This window comes from Nyctibius grandis, chromosome 8 (genome assembly GCF_013368605.1).
Source record: "Nyctibius grandis isolate bNycGra1 chromosome 8, bNycGra1.pri, whole genome shotgun sequence".
NCBI lineage: Eukaryota > Metazoa > Chordata > Aves > Nyctibiiformes > Nyctibiidae > Nyctibius > Nyctibius grandis.
In genome coordinates this window covers 31,440,518-31,459,634 of record NC_090665.1, presented here as the reverse complement: position 1 = coordinate 31,459,634, position 19,117 = coordinate 31,440,518, and the positions used below count along the sequence as shown (strand labels likewise).

At 35.0% G+C, this 19,117-nt stretch overlaps 1 protein-coding gene across 1 annotated transcript in view; it reads left to right on the top strand.

Annotated features, from left to right (window-relative positions):
- Positions 1–19,117, top strand: part of BTBD8 (BTB domain containing 8) — a 36,501-nt gene that overhangs the window by 13,004 nt on the left and 4,380 nt on the right. The window contains exons 5-16 of the mRNA XM_068406773.1: positions 1,849–1,938; positions 4,128–4,208; positions 5,369–5,465; positions 6,089–6,177; positions 6,397–6,499; positions 10,234–10,416; positions 11,229–11,366; positions 12,445–12,574; positions 15,117–15,178; positions 16,273–16,906; positions 17,256–17,340; positions 17,922–18,061. Coding sequence (XP_068262874.1) covers positions 1,849–1,938; positions 4,128–4,208; positions 5,369–5,465; positions 6,089–6,177; positions 6,397–6,499; positions 10,234–10,416; positions 11,229–11,366; positions 12,445–12,574; positions 15,117–15,178; positions 16,273–16,906; positions 17,256–17,340; positions 17,922–18,061 — 1,832 coding nt within the window. The remainder of the gene's footprint in view (positions 1–1,848; positions 1,939–4,127; positions 4,209–5,368; positions 5,466–6,088; positions 6,178–6,396; positions 6,500–10,233; positions 10,417–11,228; positions 11,367–12,444; positions 12,575–15,116; positions 15,179–16,272; positions 16,907–17,255; positions 17,341–17,921; positions 18,062–19,117) is intronic.

Genomic DNA, 19,117 nt, shown 5'->3' with positions numbered 1-19,117 from the left:
GCACCCGTATGACTTACTTATTTTAAGGGGTTTTTTTTAAGTTCTCAAACAGGAGACAATTTAAGCCCCCACACTCTCCCACTCACTTATCTCAGTATTCCTTACTTTCTCATGAAGTCCTATGAACTTCCAATCGACTTCACAGTGCGAGCAGCACTGCTCTGAGCATTGCCAAGTTATGTCTTCTAGTGCTGTTGTATTCTTACAGAGCTCTGAGTGGAGCAAGTAGATTTGTTCAGTAATAAACTTGTGGCACAAACCATGACAGTAGGAAAGCACAGGTAAATTTACTTCATTTGGTATCTCCATGTATTTTATAAGTTAAAATTTTATCAGTGTATATTTAGGTAATACATACTTCTCCATATTCTACTGAGTAGCCATCTAATTTAAAATGAGTCTTTGCAATATCCACTTCAACTATGCCCTTGGAGTTGATCTAGCCCTGTTGATTACTAAAATTTATTTGGAAGAGGATGACAAAATTGGAGATAGTGTATTCCATATCTCCATGATATTGTGTTATTGTATCTTATAAAAACAAGATCGTGTGTGTATTCAGAACTTCACATACTCAAAGTTGTGATTAATACCCATTTACGTGTGGACATATTTCACTGAGATATGAAACATTCTGTAAAAGCTTCATTATTATCATTGCTGGATGAATTACAGGAGGAATGTGCGAGAAGTTCCTAATTTAAAGTACTGAGACTTCTGAAACAGGAGGAGGGAAGAGAGATGAGAGATTCCAGAATACGTAATGACTAGAAAAGAGATCATAAATAGCATTCTTACTTCTTCCTACGTAAAACGAGAGTGCTCTGAAATTTTAAGAGCCACCAAACACATGTAAAAGAAAGGAGTCTCATGCCTAATATAACACTTTGCTTTTTCTGCCACAGGAGATACGTGACATAAAGTAATTCTATAAATAATAGGAAGCTTAGTAAGTGTCAGGAAAAAATCATATGTATGAGAATATTATCTATGGCTGCAGTAGCCCTGATAAGATATATAAAGGCTAACACTATAAATGGCGTAAATTTGGAAGGCTGAAATCATAAAGCAGTTTTCATCCATTGTCTTGTCTTCCTTTTTGCCCTTCCACCTTAAGAAGCTCCTGTTGCAAAGGTCTTCTCATCTGGTTTTTTGAATGGCTATGATACTGGTGGAGATACTGAGCTACACAGACTACTGGTCTGGGGTTTCTTTATTGTCTTTGGGAGTAGTAGTAAATCGAATTAGCTCCTTTATGGCCAGTTATGCCTTTTAAATATACAAGGGTAATAAGTCTAAACAGAAGTAATTGATAGCTCTTCTCAAATAGTGCTGGAAACACACATCATATGGTTGTATCATATGTTAATATCAAGTTTGTTGGACTTTTAGGATGTGCTGGTAGGTGACCAGCCAATTTCGAGTTAGAGAAGTTTTATACTTCTATTTTCATTTTAATAATTACACATTCTGTAGTAGAAAAAGAATTTAAGAGATTCAGGATATAATTATTTGGCTAAAATGGGGCTGTATAAACAAGGTTATTTACGGTTCTTTGGTAAATAGAAGAAATAAATTTGCAATTTTATATTATATAAAAGGAAAATGCTCATGGTAATAATTTCCTCTGTGTGAATGTCAAAGTCATACTAGAAACAAGCTTTAACTGAGAAATTTAGAATACTGATTGGTTTTTTTATTTTGAAATTCCAAACATGCTGGGAAAAAAGGCATGCAGTATACAGATGCCACCTTAATGAATAAGGGGCAAAGATTTAAGTCACTGTTATCAGAGTCTCACAATAAATATTTGTATCTAGTGGAATATGTTTACTTTTTCTCTCTCAGGGCCATTTTATGTGCCAGATCTAGTTACTTTGCTGCTATGCTGAGTGGAAGTTGGGCTGAAAGCTCCCAAGAGCACATCACTCTTCAAGGGTAAGTGTTGTCTTTGCAAGTGGTATGGGAGCAAAGGTAGGCAATTTAAAATCACTGCAAGTATGTAAGAACTGTGCTGCGTGAAGAGCCCTGAAGATTAATCTGCCTTGACACTTTTCTTCAACCTGATACATTTCCTGAGTACTGTTTTGACTTCAGTATGAAACAGTGTGTGTAGTGTATTTGTTAATATTGTCAGATGGTTCAGAGAAGTCTTTTTTCATCAGCAGAAGAGTACTAATCATGTTTTGTAGAGTATGTTTTAGTATTCACAGTCTATTTTACAATTCTCTTCTCTCCCTTCACGTTGTCCGTGTCATGAGAAGTGTTATGAATGTCTGAACAGTGTGATTTATTTTCATACCTATTTGTACAATAAGAGTATATTTATAATGTAAAGACAAATAAACAATTACATTTCTTGAATAGTGTTTAATAATATTTCAGCCTCATACACTAAACCAATTTTGACTAGTGTGCCTGTTTGCAATTGGCTTTCTGTGTGTGAGGTGAAAATAATGGAGCTGTCAGTGTAGGATGAATTCTTAAGACTTTGTAGATAAATTGGGGACTGCCAGGTTAGTTCTTTTCAGTATCAGAAAAATCATGGAAATATATTCAATTTTCTTTAAAAGCAAAGTAATGCTGATACTTGTACATGTTTGCTTTTTTAGTTCAGGCATGATGTTGGCTGACTCAGCTTTCTTCAGGAAGAACTGTGTACCTTAGTGTTGCAAAATGTAATTGCTTTGTGTTAATATAAAATTGCTTGGCCAAGTGATACTTTCTTGTATTGTCATAATTTTAGTTTTCTGTCAGTATAATAATTTTGCTGCAAAATCAGGAAGGTTATCTGTTGATTTGGTTATACCTTCCTAATCCTTATAAAACAATACACTTCTTTAATTGATTTCTTAACTTTTATGCTATACACAGTATGTTTTAGAGGCTAATCATCAACAATTAGTCTGGTATTTACAATTCTCTCCCTGTAGTAGATTTCTATATGGCTAAGAAATTTTCATCCCTGTTTTTCAGCAGAGGCTTTCTCCTGAGAAGTGCTTCATCTTTATATGAGTATATTCTCATGCCAATGTCTCATAATTTCTGTTAGTAAGAATCTCATCCATTTATTTTACCTTTTCTAGTTCAGTTTTCTGCTTGGTGCAGATTTCCATGCTGTCTTTTTAAACACTTATAAATAAAGTACATATGGCTTATTCTGAAATAATGAAAACTCTGCCTAAGATAACACCTGTCAAGACTGTGGGGAAATTCCTCCTTGCTGATTTCATGGCTGTCGTGTACTAATACATAAACAACTGTGTTGATTTTGCTGCTTAGCGTGTTGCAACCTTTTTTTTCCCTTTCCTTTTTAGTCAAAAATGTCTGTTGCTTAAACATGTCTAATGTTTTAAAGGGTCTTAGCTCAACCTGCATGACTATATTCCATTTGTACTAATGTATGCAGCATTTGTGAGTTCTGAAGATTGCACACAGAGACATACGTCCCCAAGTACAATAAAGTATTGTTCAGGAGATTGCGTCCACCATTTAAAATAGACGTTCTGTGCCTTTCCCTGTTACGGTGCTGGGATGATGCAAGGAAGCAAACACAACTCCGTGTAGAAATTCCATCTATCTTAATCTGAATCTAGGCATAAAGACTTTTTCTAAATATTTTGAGATGCAACATTCCTACATTGTGTTGTAGTAAAACTATTAAATGTATTTTTATTGTGGGAAAAGCTTAAATATATTCCTAAAATCAAGAATTAAAACTAATTATTATAAAACAATTTTAAAATATATATTTGCTTAATAATTTACTTGTTACTAGTAAAGAGCTTGGAGATGATGAAAAAAAAATCCTTTCTGCATATTATCAGTGTAAATAATCTAAATACTAGTATTAGTCTGCTTATGACTTAATTTCAAAGATTTAAAGTATTACAGAGTTTCAGCAAGACTATTGAGTAGCAAAATTCACCCAAAATATAGTCCATTTAGATATTTTTACGTTGCAGTAATCTTGAAAATAGCTTTAATTTTATAAGACCATTTACCTTCCATTCACAGAATGGCTGGATAATGTATCAGCCTTTTGACGAACTTCCTTTGGTTAAGAAATGTGGTGGGTTTTATTCTGGACATGTCTTTATTTATGTTTTTTTCTTTCTTTTTTTCAGGATAAGCCATGTAGAAATGAGTGTCATCTTGCATTTTATATATGGAGGTATTCTGGACTTCCCAGACAAAGTTGATGTTGGGTACATGTCAGCTTTTATTATTTTTAATTGTCGTTTGTGCTTGTTCTGTATTTTCTTAGTTAAAAGTCAGAAGGAAAATTCTTCATGTAGTATAAATCAGACAAAGATGTCAAATATAATGATCATTACACCTAAACATACTTGAGGAAGTTCCAAAAATAAAGCTATTGAAGAAATCTTTTTATTTGGCAGCTACTGGAAAAGGTGGGCCAGACATTTTTGGAATATTATATAAGGAGAGTGTTTTATAACCAAAATAATTCCCAATTTGCCTGTACCTTCCTTTTAGTTTTCAGAATAATATGTACAATGTGTGATAATATATAATAGTAAATATTTGGAATTTATTTTTAAATAATCATTTGAGTTGATGCGAAGGCTAAGTCTTAGATAGTCTTAGATCCATAGAAGATGATATATACCAACCCAATGTAAATGTTGGCATTTTCTTCTGGTATATTTCTTAATCACAGTTTTATACATAATCCTGAATTAGTGAAGGAAGTTCTGAAATGTGTAAATTATCGCCTGAAACCACTTATATGTTAGCTGTTGAACTGTGCCACTAAATATTAAAACACTGCAATTTCTTCAGGTTAGAAATTGTTGTTCAAAGCTTATCTATCTAAAATAAAAATATGGACTTGTTTATAATATGCCCCAATGTCAATGTTTAGGTAATGAATTGATATAGAAAATAAAAACATAGTATTGATTATTATGTAAAAAAATTAATAGTTTGCTCACTGTGCTTTTTAGTATTTGTAAGGAACATAATTCTAAGATACGATGTCATCAATAACATTTTATGTAATCCTTGGAAAAAACCTACTAAATGCCAAAACTCTGCTGGCACAAATATCTTTTTCACTTGCTACCTTTAAAATAGAGAAACTGAGAGTCTTCTAAATAGTTTCTCAGTCAGTGACTGAGACTTACTTTTATATAGACTGGACCCAGTGGTTGGGAGATTATTAGTAGGTTGATACGTGTTCCTGTTTGAAGATTATTCTTTGTAAAGTTTCACACCTGGTTATCAATCTATTTCTGCAGTAAATTCTGATTGAACAAAGAGGTGAATTAGCATGTAAACTGTCTTGTAAGCAAAATGCATAATTGAAAATGATTTTTGATTTCTGTTGCTACTGCTTTCTCTTTAGTCGCATGTTGGGCATTGCAGATATGTATGGGCTAGATGGGCTGAAAGAAGTAGCTATCTACATTTTGAAAAGAGATTACTGCAATTTTTTCCAAAAGGTATGTCAGTTCTCATGCTACCTTGTCAACTGTAAAGCCTAAGAAGAATTTCCATTCTATTACTTACACAAGATACTTAACAACTGTGTGGTCAAGGTGTTAGCTTAAGTCAACAGACCCCATTTTTGCGTCTAAACCTGCTAAATTCACTGGGATTGGTGATGAGAGTAAGGCCTGTGGTATCATCCACCTATTTATAGAAGCTTGTAAACCACAACTGATGAAAAGCAGTATTCCACATGATCAATTCAATATATACATGGAGTATAATTTAATACATTCCATGGTACAGGTGATCTTAGTAGGAATATGGAAATACTATATGTCTGCATCTCAGATTTCATGGACAGGTATTTAGAAAATATTTCTGTTCAAATAAAATTAGTTGAAAAACAAACAGCTTCTTAGAGTCGAGCAATTTCATGCATTAGGCTCACTAGGCTGTATACTACTTTATTGACACGTCTGGAAGCTGATGACTTCCCTATTCTGCGTAAAGGCAAACAAACTTAAATACCATGGTAGCTAACAGTACTTCTGTTTGAACTGAAGATATTGTACTTCTCTACAGTTTCTGTAAGTAAGAATGTACAATAATTGTGATAATTTGCTAACAACTCTAGCCTGTTCCTGGAAAACAGCAACCTGTACTAGAATGTATGGCTATTGCTCATTCATTGGGAGTGGAACACCTATATGCTGCTTGCATGAAGTAAGTGAAATAAAACAAATTATGGTTTATGTTTTTAGTTTCTCTGCGTTCTGCTGAAATTGTTTTACTTTGTGAGATTGGGTTTATTTTGGCATATAAAATGTTCACATTTTAAACATTTTTTTCTTCACAATACTTTAGAAGTATCACTGATGCTAACAAGTGAAGATAGAACGTTTTTCATGTTCCTTACCTAAGAAACGCTCTTTTTTTCAACAGATGGGTAGGAAAACATTTTGCAAAATGTTTGTCAGAGAGAAGCTTTGCCAGTTTACCTCCTGAACTTCAGAACAACTGTCTTGTTATGTTGATTAACTCTTTGGTAAGTAGTATATACTGTGCTTTATATAAAAATAGAGCAATGTAAACTTTTTCCTTATTTAGCTGTGCAATGAAATTTAAGAGATAATAAATATAGTGTTTTAAATCTGTAGTACTTACGCTGTGTAAATGTTCCCATTAAAATAACAATTTTAAAATAGATTTTGATGTGCAGATGTCGTTATGCTTCATAGCACACAGTCTAGTGATAATCACATCCAAGTCCAGCATAATAATACAAAATAAGTTTATAAAACACAGCTGTGACATCATAGCGCAGCATTATGTATTCAGATAGTGAGGAACAGCAAATTACTGTATCAATTTCTATGTTAGGTGGTGGCATACGCGGTTTGTGATGGCCTACTCCTGTTTGCCTGTATTTGAATTTGGAAAAAAATGTACTACTTTTTTTTCAGACTTCAGCTGATCACTGGCTATCAGTGATCACAAGCCATTTGTTTACAGGCAAGCTGACTTTTCAAAAATAAACTAAGTATAGTGTACATATCTTCTACTTCTCAGATGGCAGTACTGAATTGGTCCCTTCAAAGCTCAGCATTCACTTTTTGTGGCATGTATTTACATTGTTCCAATTTAGATCTGCCTAAACTTAAATACTTTCTAATTGTGCTTCTGCACAAAACTACTCCCAGAGCTGACTTAAAGTAACTGATTTGAACTAGAGCTGTTAACAGGAATTTGGTCCAGTAAATAGCCTATAAAATACATGGAATTGTAACAGATATGAAGAGGAGGTAGAAGAGCTAAAGGTAAACCTGTACAGCTGTTGCCAAGCATGACAGTATATGTATGTGACTGTAAAGTGGGTTGACATCCACAAAGTTTAATCTAGCTAGCTCAGGTAATGTTTACGGGATGATTTTGGTTCTAGCACACACCAGACAGCTAAGTATGTGATATCTCATGCTGAACTCCTTGTCCCCGTGTCTCCGTCACTGTTGTTATCCAATCTAAATAGCTCAGGTATGGCTATCCACACTGCCAAACATACCACTAGTTCAAGACATGCACTCTTAAATGGTTCTGGCCAAGAACTGCCCCTCGCTGAAAGGGCTGTGAAGGCTTCTTGGGACTGTTTTTTTTTTCTCAGGATTCTTTGATGGAGTACTTACCCCATCAAATGCTGAGGCCAGCAGGTCAGCTGTGAGTGGTGGCTGCTACTCCATATTCTGGTGAAAGCCTGAAAAACAAGAGATTTCAGAGCTATGTGGCTGTACCAAGAGAAGCTTGAGAGTATCCACAGTTACAGAAACTGAACAGTCCTTCTACCAGAATGCATAATTTCTAACAGAATAAAGATAGTAGCTATGGCTCTGAAGATACTAGGTGTTCTGCCGTTATATTAGATCAGTATACTGAGTTGTTCCTAGAATATATACATAGCTTTGTATGTTATACATTGTTTAAATATTTGAGAAGTTTTAAGTAATGTTTTTGGGGTTATAGATCAGTTCATTGTGATCTACAGGTGTTCATAGTTACACCACCACCCACCTCCAAACTAGCTCAGGTGTAGACAAGGAGTGTATGGGGACACAGTTCTAGGCTCCCCTCTAGGCACCCTTGTGCAACATTATCAGAACAGCTTACAGGTAAACCTAAGCCACTTCAGGCCTTCCTTCCCCTTTGTGCCTATTATATCAAGATGCTGTGGTTACAGTTTGTGTTGAAATACATGAGCTATCTTTAAGCTACCAGCACTGGCAGAACAGTCATGGTGCTGTGGTACTTGGTACTGTTCCAGCTGTGTACCCAGCTTCTCCAGAAGATTTTTGCAGTCTGGACTAAAGTGTGTTTTGGTTCCCATTTTACTGATTTAAAATTTGTGTTGGTGCATGTTTGCAAGATTCACTGGTATTTTAAGGACTGAAGCCTGGAAAGCTTTTAGAATTGCAAAATTAAAAAATAAAGCATAAGCCTCTTCTGCCACAGAGCAGTTCTGGTGAGTGATGATTTAACTCTGAGCTTTTAAGACACACAGTCCAAAAACTTGTGGAATTCCCGATGGAGTTTTTCACAATCTGCAAAAATGCTTAAGGCTGCTTGAGGGAGAAAGAAGAAAAGGTCTAACATTAATTTTGCAGGGGCTACTGTATGTTTCATGATCTTCTTTTTCTCTGCTGCTACAGTTCTCTGCTGTAAAACTTTTTAACAGTTACACCCAGTTACACAGTATGACTATACTGATCCTTTCATTTACCAATCTTGGAAATGTAAAACCTAGTTAACGTGGGCAGCCCTTTAGAGAAAGAAAAGGAGATTGCTGATCGGAAAATCTCTGGGAAGCCACAATGATGAACAGAGAAACATTTAAATATTTGGGAGTGCAGTTTAAAACACTGTTCAGGTACCTGTCCCTGGTGTCTCAACTACATGCAATAAAATTAACGGTTTTTTTAGATAAGTGGACTCTACTTTAGAATGCTTAGGAAAAAAACATAACAAGAGAAGTAAAATTCAGTTAGAGCCACTCCTACAAAGTGCTGACTTAATTAGAAGTCAATGAAGGCATTTTATATTTCACTGGAAGTGTCTAATGGAAGTCAATGCTTATTGCCTTGTGAGCAGGGGCTGAATTCTGGACAATTCAAAAAGCTTGTAATTGAGTCCAGTGGGAGCAAGATCAAACCATATGCATATACTTAATCCTTAATTTACCTTAAATGCATAGAAGCAAACTGATTTTGTCCACAGATGAGTAAAATAATAAAAAAAAAAAAATAGTTGAAAAATGGCTGGCCAGATTTTATAACTACAATGTGCATGAAGAAAATCTTCCCTGCTTTCTACTTTGCGTGGGACAAACATGATTACAATCTGAATTTACAGGGGTTTTTGTGTCAAATATTTATCTGAATTGTTGCTTTCTCCAGTGTCACTGATCTTACTGCATAGTTTATCAGTGACCTGCTAGGTCATGTTGAGTAGAGCTTTCGATCCACTCTGATGTGGATAGAAATAAATTGCAAGTTCTTTTTTAAGTGATGTGTTAGCCAGTAGAAGTTGCCCTCAGGTACCGTGCTGATGAGGCAATGCAAATACTTAGACAACTATGAAAGAACCAAAGGCACCGACCAGGGGAATAAATACTAGGAAATCTGTTTGCTCGTTTTACATGTAACTATAGACATAACCGTTATGTTTCTTCGAGAAATGTTGGACAACAAAGAAGGTAAGTTCAGTTAAAACTCCATCTGGGAAGACAAATATTTGATGACTGACTCCTTTAAATAAAGCAAAGGGGTTCATAACTATGAAAATGCCTGGGTATTTATGTATCCCAAATGCTAGGCCATCTACACTCGCCTAAAACTTTCACTTACCCATTTTATTCAAGAATTTATTACATCTTTCAGTGACCTAAAAGGTTTTTTCTCTCTTCAGTTTCTCCAGTTAACATTTGCTTTATTTTGTTCAAGACTGCAGTATGTAATGACACACGGTTGAAAAAATGCAATAAAATTTACTGAAAAGTTTACTGCCTAACTTCAGCAGGCAAAACAGAAGCAGTAGCTTTTCCTTTTTCTGCTTTAGTTTCAAACGTAGGTATAATGATCAAATTATTAAAATCCAAATTTATTTAAAGAAGGGAAATTAATACATGACTGGATCCTTGTGTAAGTGTTCAGTAACTGAACAGAAGCTATTTTAGGAGCAGCAATTCTTTAGGTGACTACTTGGCAACAGGCTAATTTCTGGTTTTATTTTAAGAACCACAAGAACGCTGCTTTCCTTTTGATGGAGAGTGACCGGCTGATCAATAGTCTTCCCCAAGTGAAGTGGACGGAGACAGCTGTGGCCTTGGCATCTAGGCTACAAGAAGAATGCATAATGTTTATTGTGGCAAACTTCCTACACATAGTACAAAGTGAAGGCTTCTCTGTTTTGTTGCAGGTAAAAGTGCCCTCAAGTTATTGTATGCTTCCAAATAAATTGAATTATATCACACTTTGGATAGTTCAGGCTGCTAAATAATCAAAATAGTTTCAACTTTTGCTTTAAAGTACAATTCTATGGAAAAAAAAATTAGGCAGTGCTAAGTTTTTTTTGGAGGGTGGGGAGTTTTATTCAGTGTTGTTTTAAAGCATATTAATACTTTGATGTGCAGGGTTGATACTGCGTTCACCTTATGTGCCTCAGGTAAGCAAAAGTTCAAATTAATTTAGTGGGACAGTTTCTGTGTTGCAAAGAGATAAGTATATACACAAGCACTGAAAAAGCTTTTGTACCCCTAGAACAACGGCATGTACTTACAAGAATGATTATGAGTATTAGCAGTATACTCAAACTTCTACTGATTTTTGTTGCAAGTTGCAAGAATGTGGCAATGCTGCAGGTCCTGGTGAGAACACACCTACGCATCTAGCTGGTGCATTTCTCCCATTAAAAAAATTTTTAATATGTACAGAGGATTAAAAAAATAAATAGGGAGATGTTAAAACATTTTGCCTTTGAATCAAGAGTTGCATGTGGCTGCAAATTCATCACGGCGTGCTTGTTCCTAAAATTTGGGTTAGCGAGAGGCCTCGGGATGATTTGTTAGAGGCCTGGAGAGGGGTGGGGTTATGGAATGGATACAAAGGAAGATGCTCAGCTTTGGAATACCTCCTGCACAGCATGAGAGCAGATCCTCTCTGCTCAGTAATGCTTTTGCATACGAAGTACACTCTTTTGTATTAAACGGCTGCCTTTTGTTGTTTCCTCAGGCACAGGCAATGAGCAGCAAACCTGACCTTCTAGAACTAATTTTTAATGCAATTGAAAAAAGTATTAATAATGAAAATAGCTGCTTTCTTCTTGTAGCTGTGGATACATTGTTGGACTCCACAAATGTGAAGGAGATGGTAGGTTTTTCAATGTGCAGTGTTTTAGGAAAAACACTTCTGGTATTGTTTCGTGTAGTGGTTCAAATCAGGTGATGTGGTTTGAGCTCAAGTGTCAGTCCCACAATTGGCGTGGCACAGAAAAGCACCTGCATAAATCCAAGGTCCTGCTGGAAGTGCAGAAAATGTTGGCATTTGTTTACTGGATTTTCTTTTAAAGAGAAACTTTATCTGGTATTAAAAAAAATTATTGTGTATTACTGAGAATGTGAGTCCCATGGGCACCACTGCTCTGTTGTTCTCTATCACTTTAAATTTGTGATGAGAAAAAACCTATCAAAATGTTGCATTACCTTAAACTTACAGATGAAGAGAGCTTATTCTTTTTCTCTGTATGGGTCTTTTCCCCCTTTTTTGTAAAAGTCACAGCTACATTCGCTTTTGTTTAAGACTGTCCTCTGAAGCAAGGACTGCCTCTTAATCTAGTGTGTGTGTTTTGGATTGGGGGGAGGTGTCAGTCTCTGTGTGTGTCATATGCCGTGTATATTCACGCAATCTAAACAATATTTAAGCTATGGTTGACTGTAATGCTGGGGATAATTCATGAATAATATGATATACTGATTAAAATTCAGAATGATGCTAAAAGCAAAAAATGAAAAATAAATGCAGAATGAATTACTGCAATCTGGTGCTATTGATGATCATCTTGATAAAAGCAATGAAAATTTAATCAGATACATTATTTTTCCCAAGAGTATTTGACCTTGTTGTGACACAGCTGACAGTAAAGAGCTCTTATGGGGTTCATTTAAAAAAAAAAAAAAAAAAAAAAGAAAAGGAAGATAAAAAAGAGCAACGTGGTGTTTTCTAGTGCTGTAGTATACCTTGGAGTGACTTGGTTTTAAAGTATTGTAAAAATTACTGTGGTGGGCAATAATCCTTCAAAAACAGCATCTCCATCTACCAGGCCATTATAAAATATAAGTGATGACATCATTGATCTAGCTTAGGGAGTAAATAGATTCTGAAAGGAATAATGACTGGTTGCCATGACAATATGCCCCTCGCCAGCTGCTGATTTGTTACTTCAACACAGGGTTTTACGTGCAAGATCCAGGCTCTGCGTGATAAGCTCTGGGTCTTCCTGGTTCAGTCTTTTTATGCTGTTCGTCACACAGAAAGCTGGAAGCTGATGCGGCCAGACCATCAACAGAAAATACAAGCAGGTATGTCCGGCATCAAATGGCATTAGAATTTTTTAGCAATCTGTTTAGTAGATAAAATGTACGTGGTATTGTGGAGCCAGATACAAATTAAAGCAAAATTTGTTATGCTCTAGGTTTTTGAAGTGGTATTGTAGAATAGAAGCACGATAGCATGCTTAGCTAGTTTCAAACGTGGAAATCAGTAAGTCATTTTCTGTGAAAACTCTCCCCTCCTTTTCTTTTTAGGAGCATCTATAATAGGAACCAAAACCATGTAGATGGATTCCGTTCTTATTTACAGCTACTCTAAATTATTGAAAATACTGCAGTAGTATTAAAAACCTTATCTGTCTCATTTTTAAGGAGATAAGCACCGTGGATGAATTAAATATGCACAAAGCAGATTATCCATTCTATGAATTCAGTTTCTATCCCTAACTTTTTCTACATAATGTATAAATATTGCTTGTCTCTTGCATAATGCTCATCTTGTGCACTGTGAGTGCATGCAGATAGCTTGACTTCACAGTTGATCGGTATTGTGATATTGTGTATGCTGCTGCAGAGAGCCCCTAAGGAGCTGCACAGCGTTCTCTCAAAATTTTAACAGGCAGCACTTCAACAAAAAGGAGTTTTTGTTCTGAATGTTTCTTTGTTTTGAAGTACACGCGTATTCTGAGGGTGTGGAACTGATGATGGAGTTTGGGTTATGGTTGAATACAAACTTTGACAGTAGAGTGTTATAAAAGAAAAGAATGTTTTGAAGACCTCTAAAATCAAATCATTTTTGATTCAAAGGAGAAATAAACATTTTGCAGTCCTCTTGTTAAAGACATTAGTAGCTAGGATATGATAGTTATAAAATTTATGCCTATGGATAGAGTAAAATTTTATTCTACAGTTACATGCTGAGAGAAAGACGCAGTGTAAGTCTTTCTAAGTGTGATTTAGGGATGTAGTCAAATAACATCTCACTGCTGCTGTATAAAACAGGTTTATGATTTCTTTCTGGATTATAAAATCCTTCAGAAGCTCAGGAGCTGGCTTTAGAAACAAGGGTGGGGTTTTTTTTGTTTGTTTTGGGGTGTTTTATTTTTAGGATGATCGTGTCCTTATTGTAAATAAGGTTTAGGCTGCTTTGCAGTAGCGCTTTCAATACAAAATGATATTTAAGACCGAGGTGTGCCTTAGTTGTCCAAACTCCATCTTGCCAGAAACAACTCAGAGCTAGCATACATTTTATATGTAAACAAATAGGCTGAAATGTTTGCATAAATTATCTGGTTTTAATTACAGGCAAAGCGATCGCACAGTGTTGGTAGACAAATTTTAATCTTCGGGTGAAATATGTCTAGGATAACTTAAATCTACTTTCATCTTAAAGATTTCTGGTGGTGGTTCATCTTCTAGAGGTGTAACCTATATAGAATTAGAAGGCTATAAGAGAGGAGGAAAAATACCAAAGACGACAGATGATGTTGTGGATTTTTCTTATGCACAACATATATTGTGTTTTCTTAGGAACAAGTTTATATGGATTTTGTCTTAATATATTGGTATGTATTAATGTGCAGAGTCATTGCTAGAAAAAGGATTAGATCCCTGGGGTGCCATTTTCAGCATACCTTTTGTGTGATTTTTACAGACCTATATAAACATTATTTTTAGTATCTTCAATAAGAATTCAGCAGAATTTTTGTTTATGTTATACGCAGATATATTTTTGTATGTATAAATACTATGTCAGAACATGAGGCACTGAATGCTTAAATTTTTTAATACTTTTTTTGCAAAACCTTTTTTCAGCTGAAACATTAATACAAACAAAAATGAAACCTTCTCGATTCTGGGTCTGTACAGTGTCTATAAATATCCTTTCTGTATTCTACAAGTGCAATTGATTTAAAGGCTTTACTGAAAAATGCTTCCCTCCCAGAGTAGATCAGTCAAAAAAAAAAAAAAAAAAAAGGTATTCAGCGCCTGAAAATTCCACATGACAATCACAGGGATAACTCTCATGCCATTACGCTGCATGCTATCTAAAGAGGCACTGTGATCTCACTGTGCACATTTAGATATTTTGACTTTACCACTTTTGAAAACTAATATAATTTACTTTACTGTCATTAATCTCTTCTTTAAATAGTTTAAATAAATATTCTATAAATTACAGTACATCCCTTAAGTCATTAGTACTCTAAATTTGAAGGTCTTTTTTGTAAATTGTGTACCTTTCAAAGGTCTCAGTGCACTGCAAGCTTGAAGTGAGCTAAGCCTGGATAAACAAGTGTGTCTTACTATGGAAATGGCGAAACACAAGAATTAAACAACTTGCTTATGGCCATGTGACCTCATTACAGATACCACATTTTTTGTTCTGAACATAAACAATGTATTTCCACTTAACATTTGCTGTGTCACCAAAACTAGCCTTCCTAGAATAATTACAGGACCCAAAGAACTGCTTTCTGATTTCAGATGATGTTAATTCAGTAGGCCGGATTGTTTTCTGTCTCCCTTCTTTCCTGCCAAAGAGTAAAGAAACTGCTTGTTCCTTTTACAGCTGCATTTGACAAGGGTGATGACCGAAGACTTGGCAAAAAACCTGTATTCACTAGTTCTCAGGTAAACATTTATATCCAAACATTAAAAATACTCAGAAGCTTGCAAACAAAACTATTTTCATCATGTGTTTTAAATTCAGTATTAATTTGTCATATTATTTAATGGAACTTGCTTTTGGAAAAATTGTATTTTTTTTGGTGAACTGTTATTTCTGCAGAATCAGTAATGTCCATTACTGGAAACATCTTAGGACTCAGCCTACACTCTGCCACATTTTCAAACAGATAAGCTTAAATAAAAGACAGGAATTTGAGTTCAGAATCTCACATTCCCTTGTTGCTACGTAATGAAACTGATCTGTTTCCCAGAGCAAATGGTTTGCTACTGAGCTAATGAATCTCTGCTACTATCACAAGCCACCACAGCACTGAGTCTGTTACACTCCCTGCCCTGAAAAATATTTTTTAGTGCCCTCAACAACTCTTCTGTTGAGACTCACACTCAAAACTACATTACTGTTCGGTACAAAAACAGTATGGGTTTCACATGATTTAAGAGTCTTGGATACAATGCAGTGACGCTGGTATCACAAAGATTCCATTTCATGCACTTAATTTTCTATGTTTCAGTATATATCTTTACCTGAGACAGAGTGAATATTGGCACTTATCTGGTGGATACACTGTTGGTAATGGTTAAAAACATCACATGTATTATAAATTAAGTTTTGGTTTTATGTTTGTAATAATTCATAGTCTTTATTCCTCTTTGGAAAATATGCACATATAAATGAAAAAAAGTTTTCTTACTTCATCAGACACTGATAATATAAATAAATATTACAGGGTAATTTGTCCAAAGAAAAAGTGAAACTCGGATATTTCTATAGAGTAGTATCTCACATAAGATTTACTAGGCACTCTATAGTTATTTCCAGTACTTCTACATCTTTGAAAGCCAGCAATCTGAGCTAAAATACGATTTTTAAAAAATTATTTCTATGTTGAATCTTGTTGCTTTAGATTCATCTACTACTTAAAAAGTAGCTGTGTTTCAGAAAGGAAAGATTATGGATAGTTTGGTGTTATAAATGTCTTCTGTTTGTTGTTTGGTTGGTTGGTTGTTTTTTTTTCCTGATGCTTTTTTTTTTCTAGCTAAACAAATCTATTACTGCATCTGTTGGTATAAGGAATACTTCCTGGACAGAACACGGCAAGAAAGATTGCTGGGGAGATTCTTCCACTAATCAGGATAAAATGAAATCTGATGGATTAGGAGCATCTGGGCATACATCAAACACCAATAGAAACACTGTTAATAAGGCTTCAAAGCATGAGGATGTCAAGGGGAAAGATGGCAAAAAAACAGTTTCCAAGATTACCAAGGATTCAAAACCTGGAGAAAAAGCTGCTTCACCAAAGGCTAGAGCTGTTATAAAGACAAAAATAGAAAATAATGGAAATGTGAAGGCTGAAAGCATGCTTACCAAGCAAGACATAGAAAAGACATCATCTGCAAGTGGTCAAAAAAATTCAGGAAGTGGCAAAGGACTAAAGAACCATGAAGGAAAAATTGCAGGTGCCAGACCTAAAGTGCTGACAGTAACCTCAAGTGTGCAGATCAAAACAAAATCATTGAAAAAATCCACAGGGAAGGAATCTCCCTCCTTAGTGACGGGGGCAGGAACTTCTAGCAAGTCAGCAAACTCAAGCATAGATATCCCGGCTGCCAGTGAACAGACAGAGGAACCCAAAGAGGATAAATTAGAGGAAGGGAAAACACAGACTGGTAATGTTTTGTTTTATTTTTTTTTTATTAAGTTCCCTTCTGGTTTGTCCCAGGCTGGTCATAACACTGAAAACCAGCCTAGGAAGCTTGTAAAAAATCTACTATAGATTGATAAGGGTAACCTTCTTCCCCTGTAAATGAATATTAACTTGAGATAAGAATATTAAATTTCTCCTCTATTAACTGACTTTATTTTATGATCAACTCATAGCCATGTAAAATGGTAAAAATTTTACAAGTTTAGCATCTATGCTGTTTTCAATAGCTGATCTTCCTATATTAAATTTTTTCAGAACTTATATGCAATGCATTTCCCCCTATAAGTAACTTTAAATTTACTTTACAATAGTGAAAACAAAGTCATCTGTGAAGACACCAAATGGAGTCACCAACAAAAAAAAAAAGACTGAGCTTGAGGCTAATATAACAAGCAGGTATGTTACAAATCAGTATGCTGCTTTACCTATATGTATGTGTGTATCTGTGTGTATATGTTTGTGAAAAAAGTTTCAGGTGAACTATTAAACTTACTGTTAAGTCAACATGTTCTTTTTAATCTGAGAATGGTTGTCTATTGTATGTAATCAGCAAAACAATTTGAGTTAGCTATTGGAACCATTGCTGTAAAAATAAAACTGGTTTGGCTTTTGTGTTGGATTGTTTCACGCTAATCCTTTTAAAATTGTTGTAGGTCATTCAGAATTCTGCACACTGGAACAGTTAATGACTACACAAGGTGTTGTAAACTTACCTTTTCTGGGATAGCTTAGATTAAACTAGACAGGAAGACAGCTGAAGCACTGTGAAATTGTGAAATGGGTCATTTATATATGTGTGTATATATAAAAAATATATATACACATAGAGGTTTTATTTTCAAAAAGTGTACCTTTTAGGTTGCTTTTTCAATGTTTATATATGTGTGCATATTAAAACATATATTGCTTGTTTAAATATAATTAAACATTGTTAGATATTAAGCTTGGAAATGATGGATGTAATAATTTCTTTGCAGCCTGACAAAAAAATCAACAGGAAAAGTGTGTAATGAACAAAATGGACAAGCTGTTCAAAAGAAAAAAGGGAATGTGAGTAGCAATTCTGCAGCACAGCAAAAGGCTCAAAACGCACCTACCAATTCTCCCAAGAACCAAGGTAAAGTTTCATATGGCAATGAAATGGTCTGCCATTATGCAAAGCTTTGTCTTTTTTTTTTGTCTTTTTTTTTTTTTTTTTTTTAGCAGAAGCATTTGGCAAAATCTCCTGAACAGTTCTGTTTTCCATATTTCACTTTGGGTGACAATCCTAAACTGTAAAATGCAAATGAATGTGTGTCAACTTCAAAATATTTAAAAGATGCTCTTCACTGCCAATTGGTGTTTTCTTCTGCTTGTTTAATCTGCTTTGCAGAGTCTTTTATTTGCTGGTCCCCTGCACTTCTGCACTTGGAACTGTGACTGAGTTCAACAGAAATTCTGTAGGTCAAGCATTTATAATATGCATCAAAGATCTGGACTGCAGACTTCTTTATGAACTGTTAGTTTATGCCTCCCTTATTTGGTGATCCGGCCTAGGGGCAGCACTACTGGTACTGACCTGCCCCACAAACGAATACTTTATTTCAACAGCTATTTGTATCAAGTGTGACACTGTAGGCCACAGAGAGGAAATCCAGTTTTATAAAGGTACAAAGTGTTAAGGATGGAGCTCTTTTTAATCCCATTTGGACTTTGCACTTACTGGGAGGGAAAAGAATATTCAAGTTATATTATCATAAATGCATTATGATATAGAAAACACAGGTCCTGTCAATTTGTGGTCATTAAAGATCTTGCAGTATTTTCTGACTGAGCAGGGATATTAATTCTGGTATTCTAATCACATTATAACTAATGTAATTATTTTCTGCCTACTTTCATTTCCTCTACAATAGAAATTGAATACAGTACTCATCACTTCCTGTGCTAAGCTGCTGTGCAGTGTTTCTGTGCGCTATTAGATAGCTGCTGCTTTCTGCGGCAGTGATGTCTACTTCAGTTAAAGGCTGAAGTAATTCTTTTATGTATAGTCTAAAAGTGCTTTAGTTTTAAAGATGGCATGTAAATGCAAGATGGTATTTTTGTCTAGTATTTGTTTAAGATCTCGATTCTTAATTCTTTAACAACCCTTAAATCCTTTTGTTACATAAGAAGTTGAGTAACTTGCTTCTCA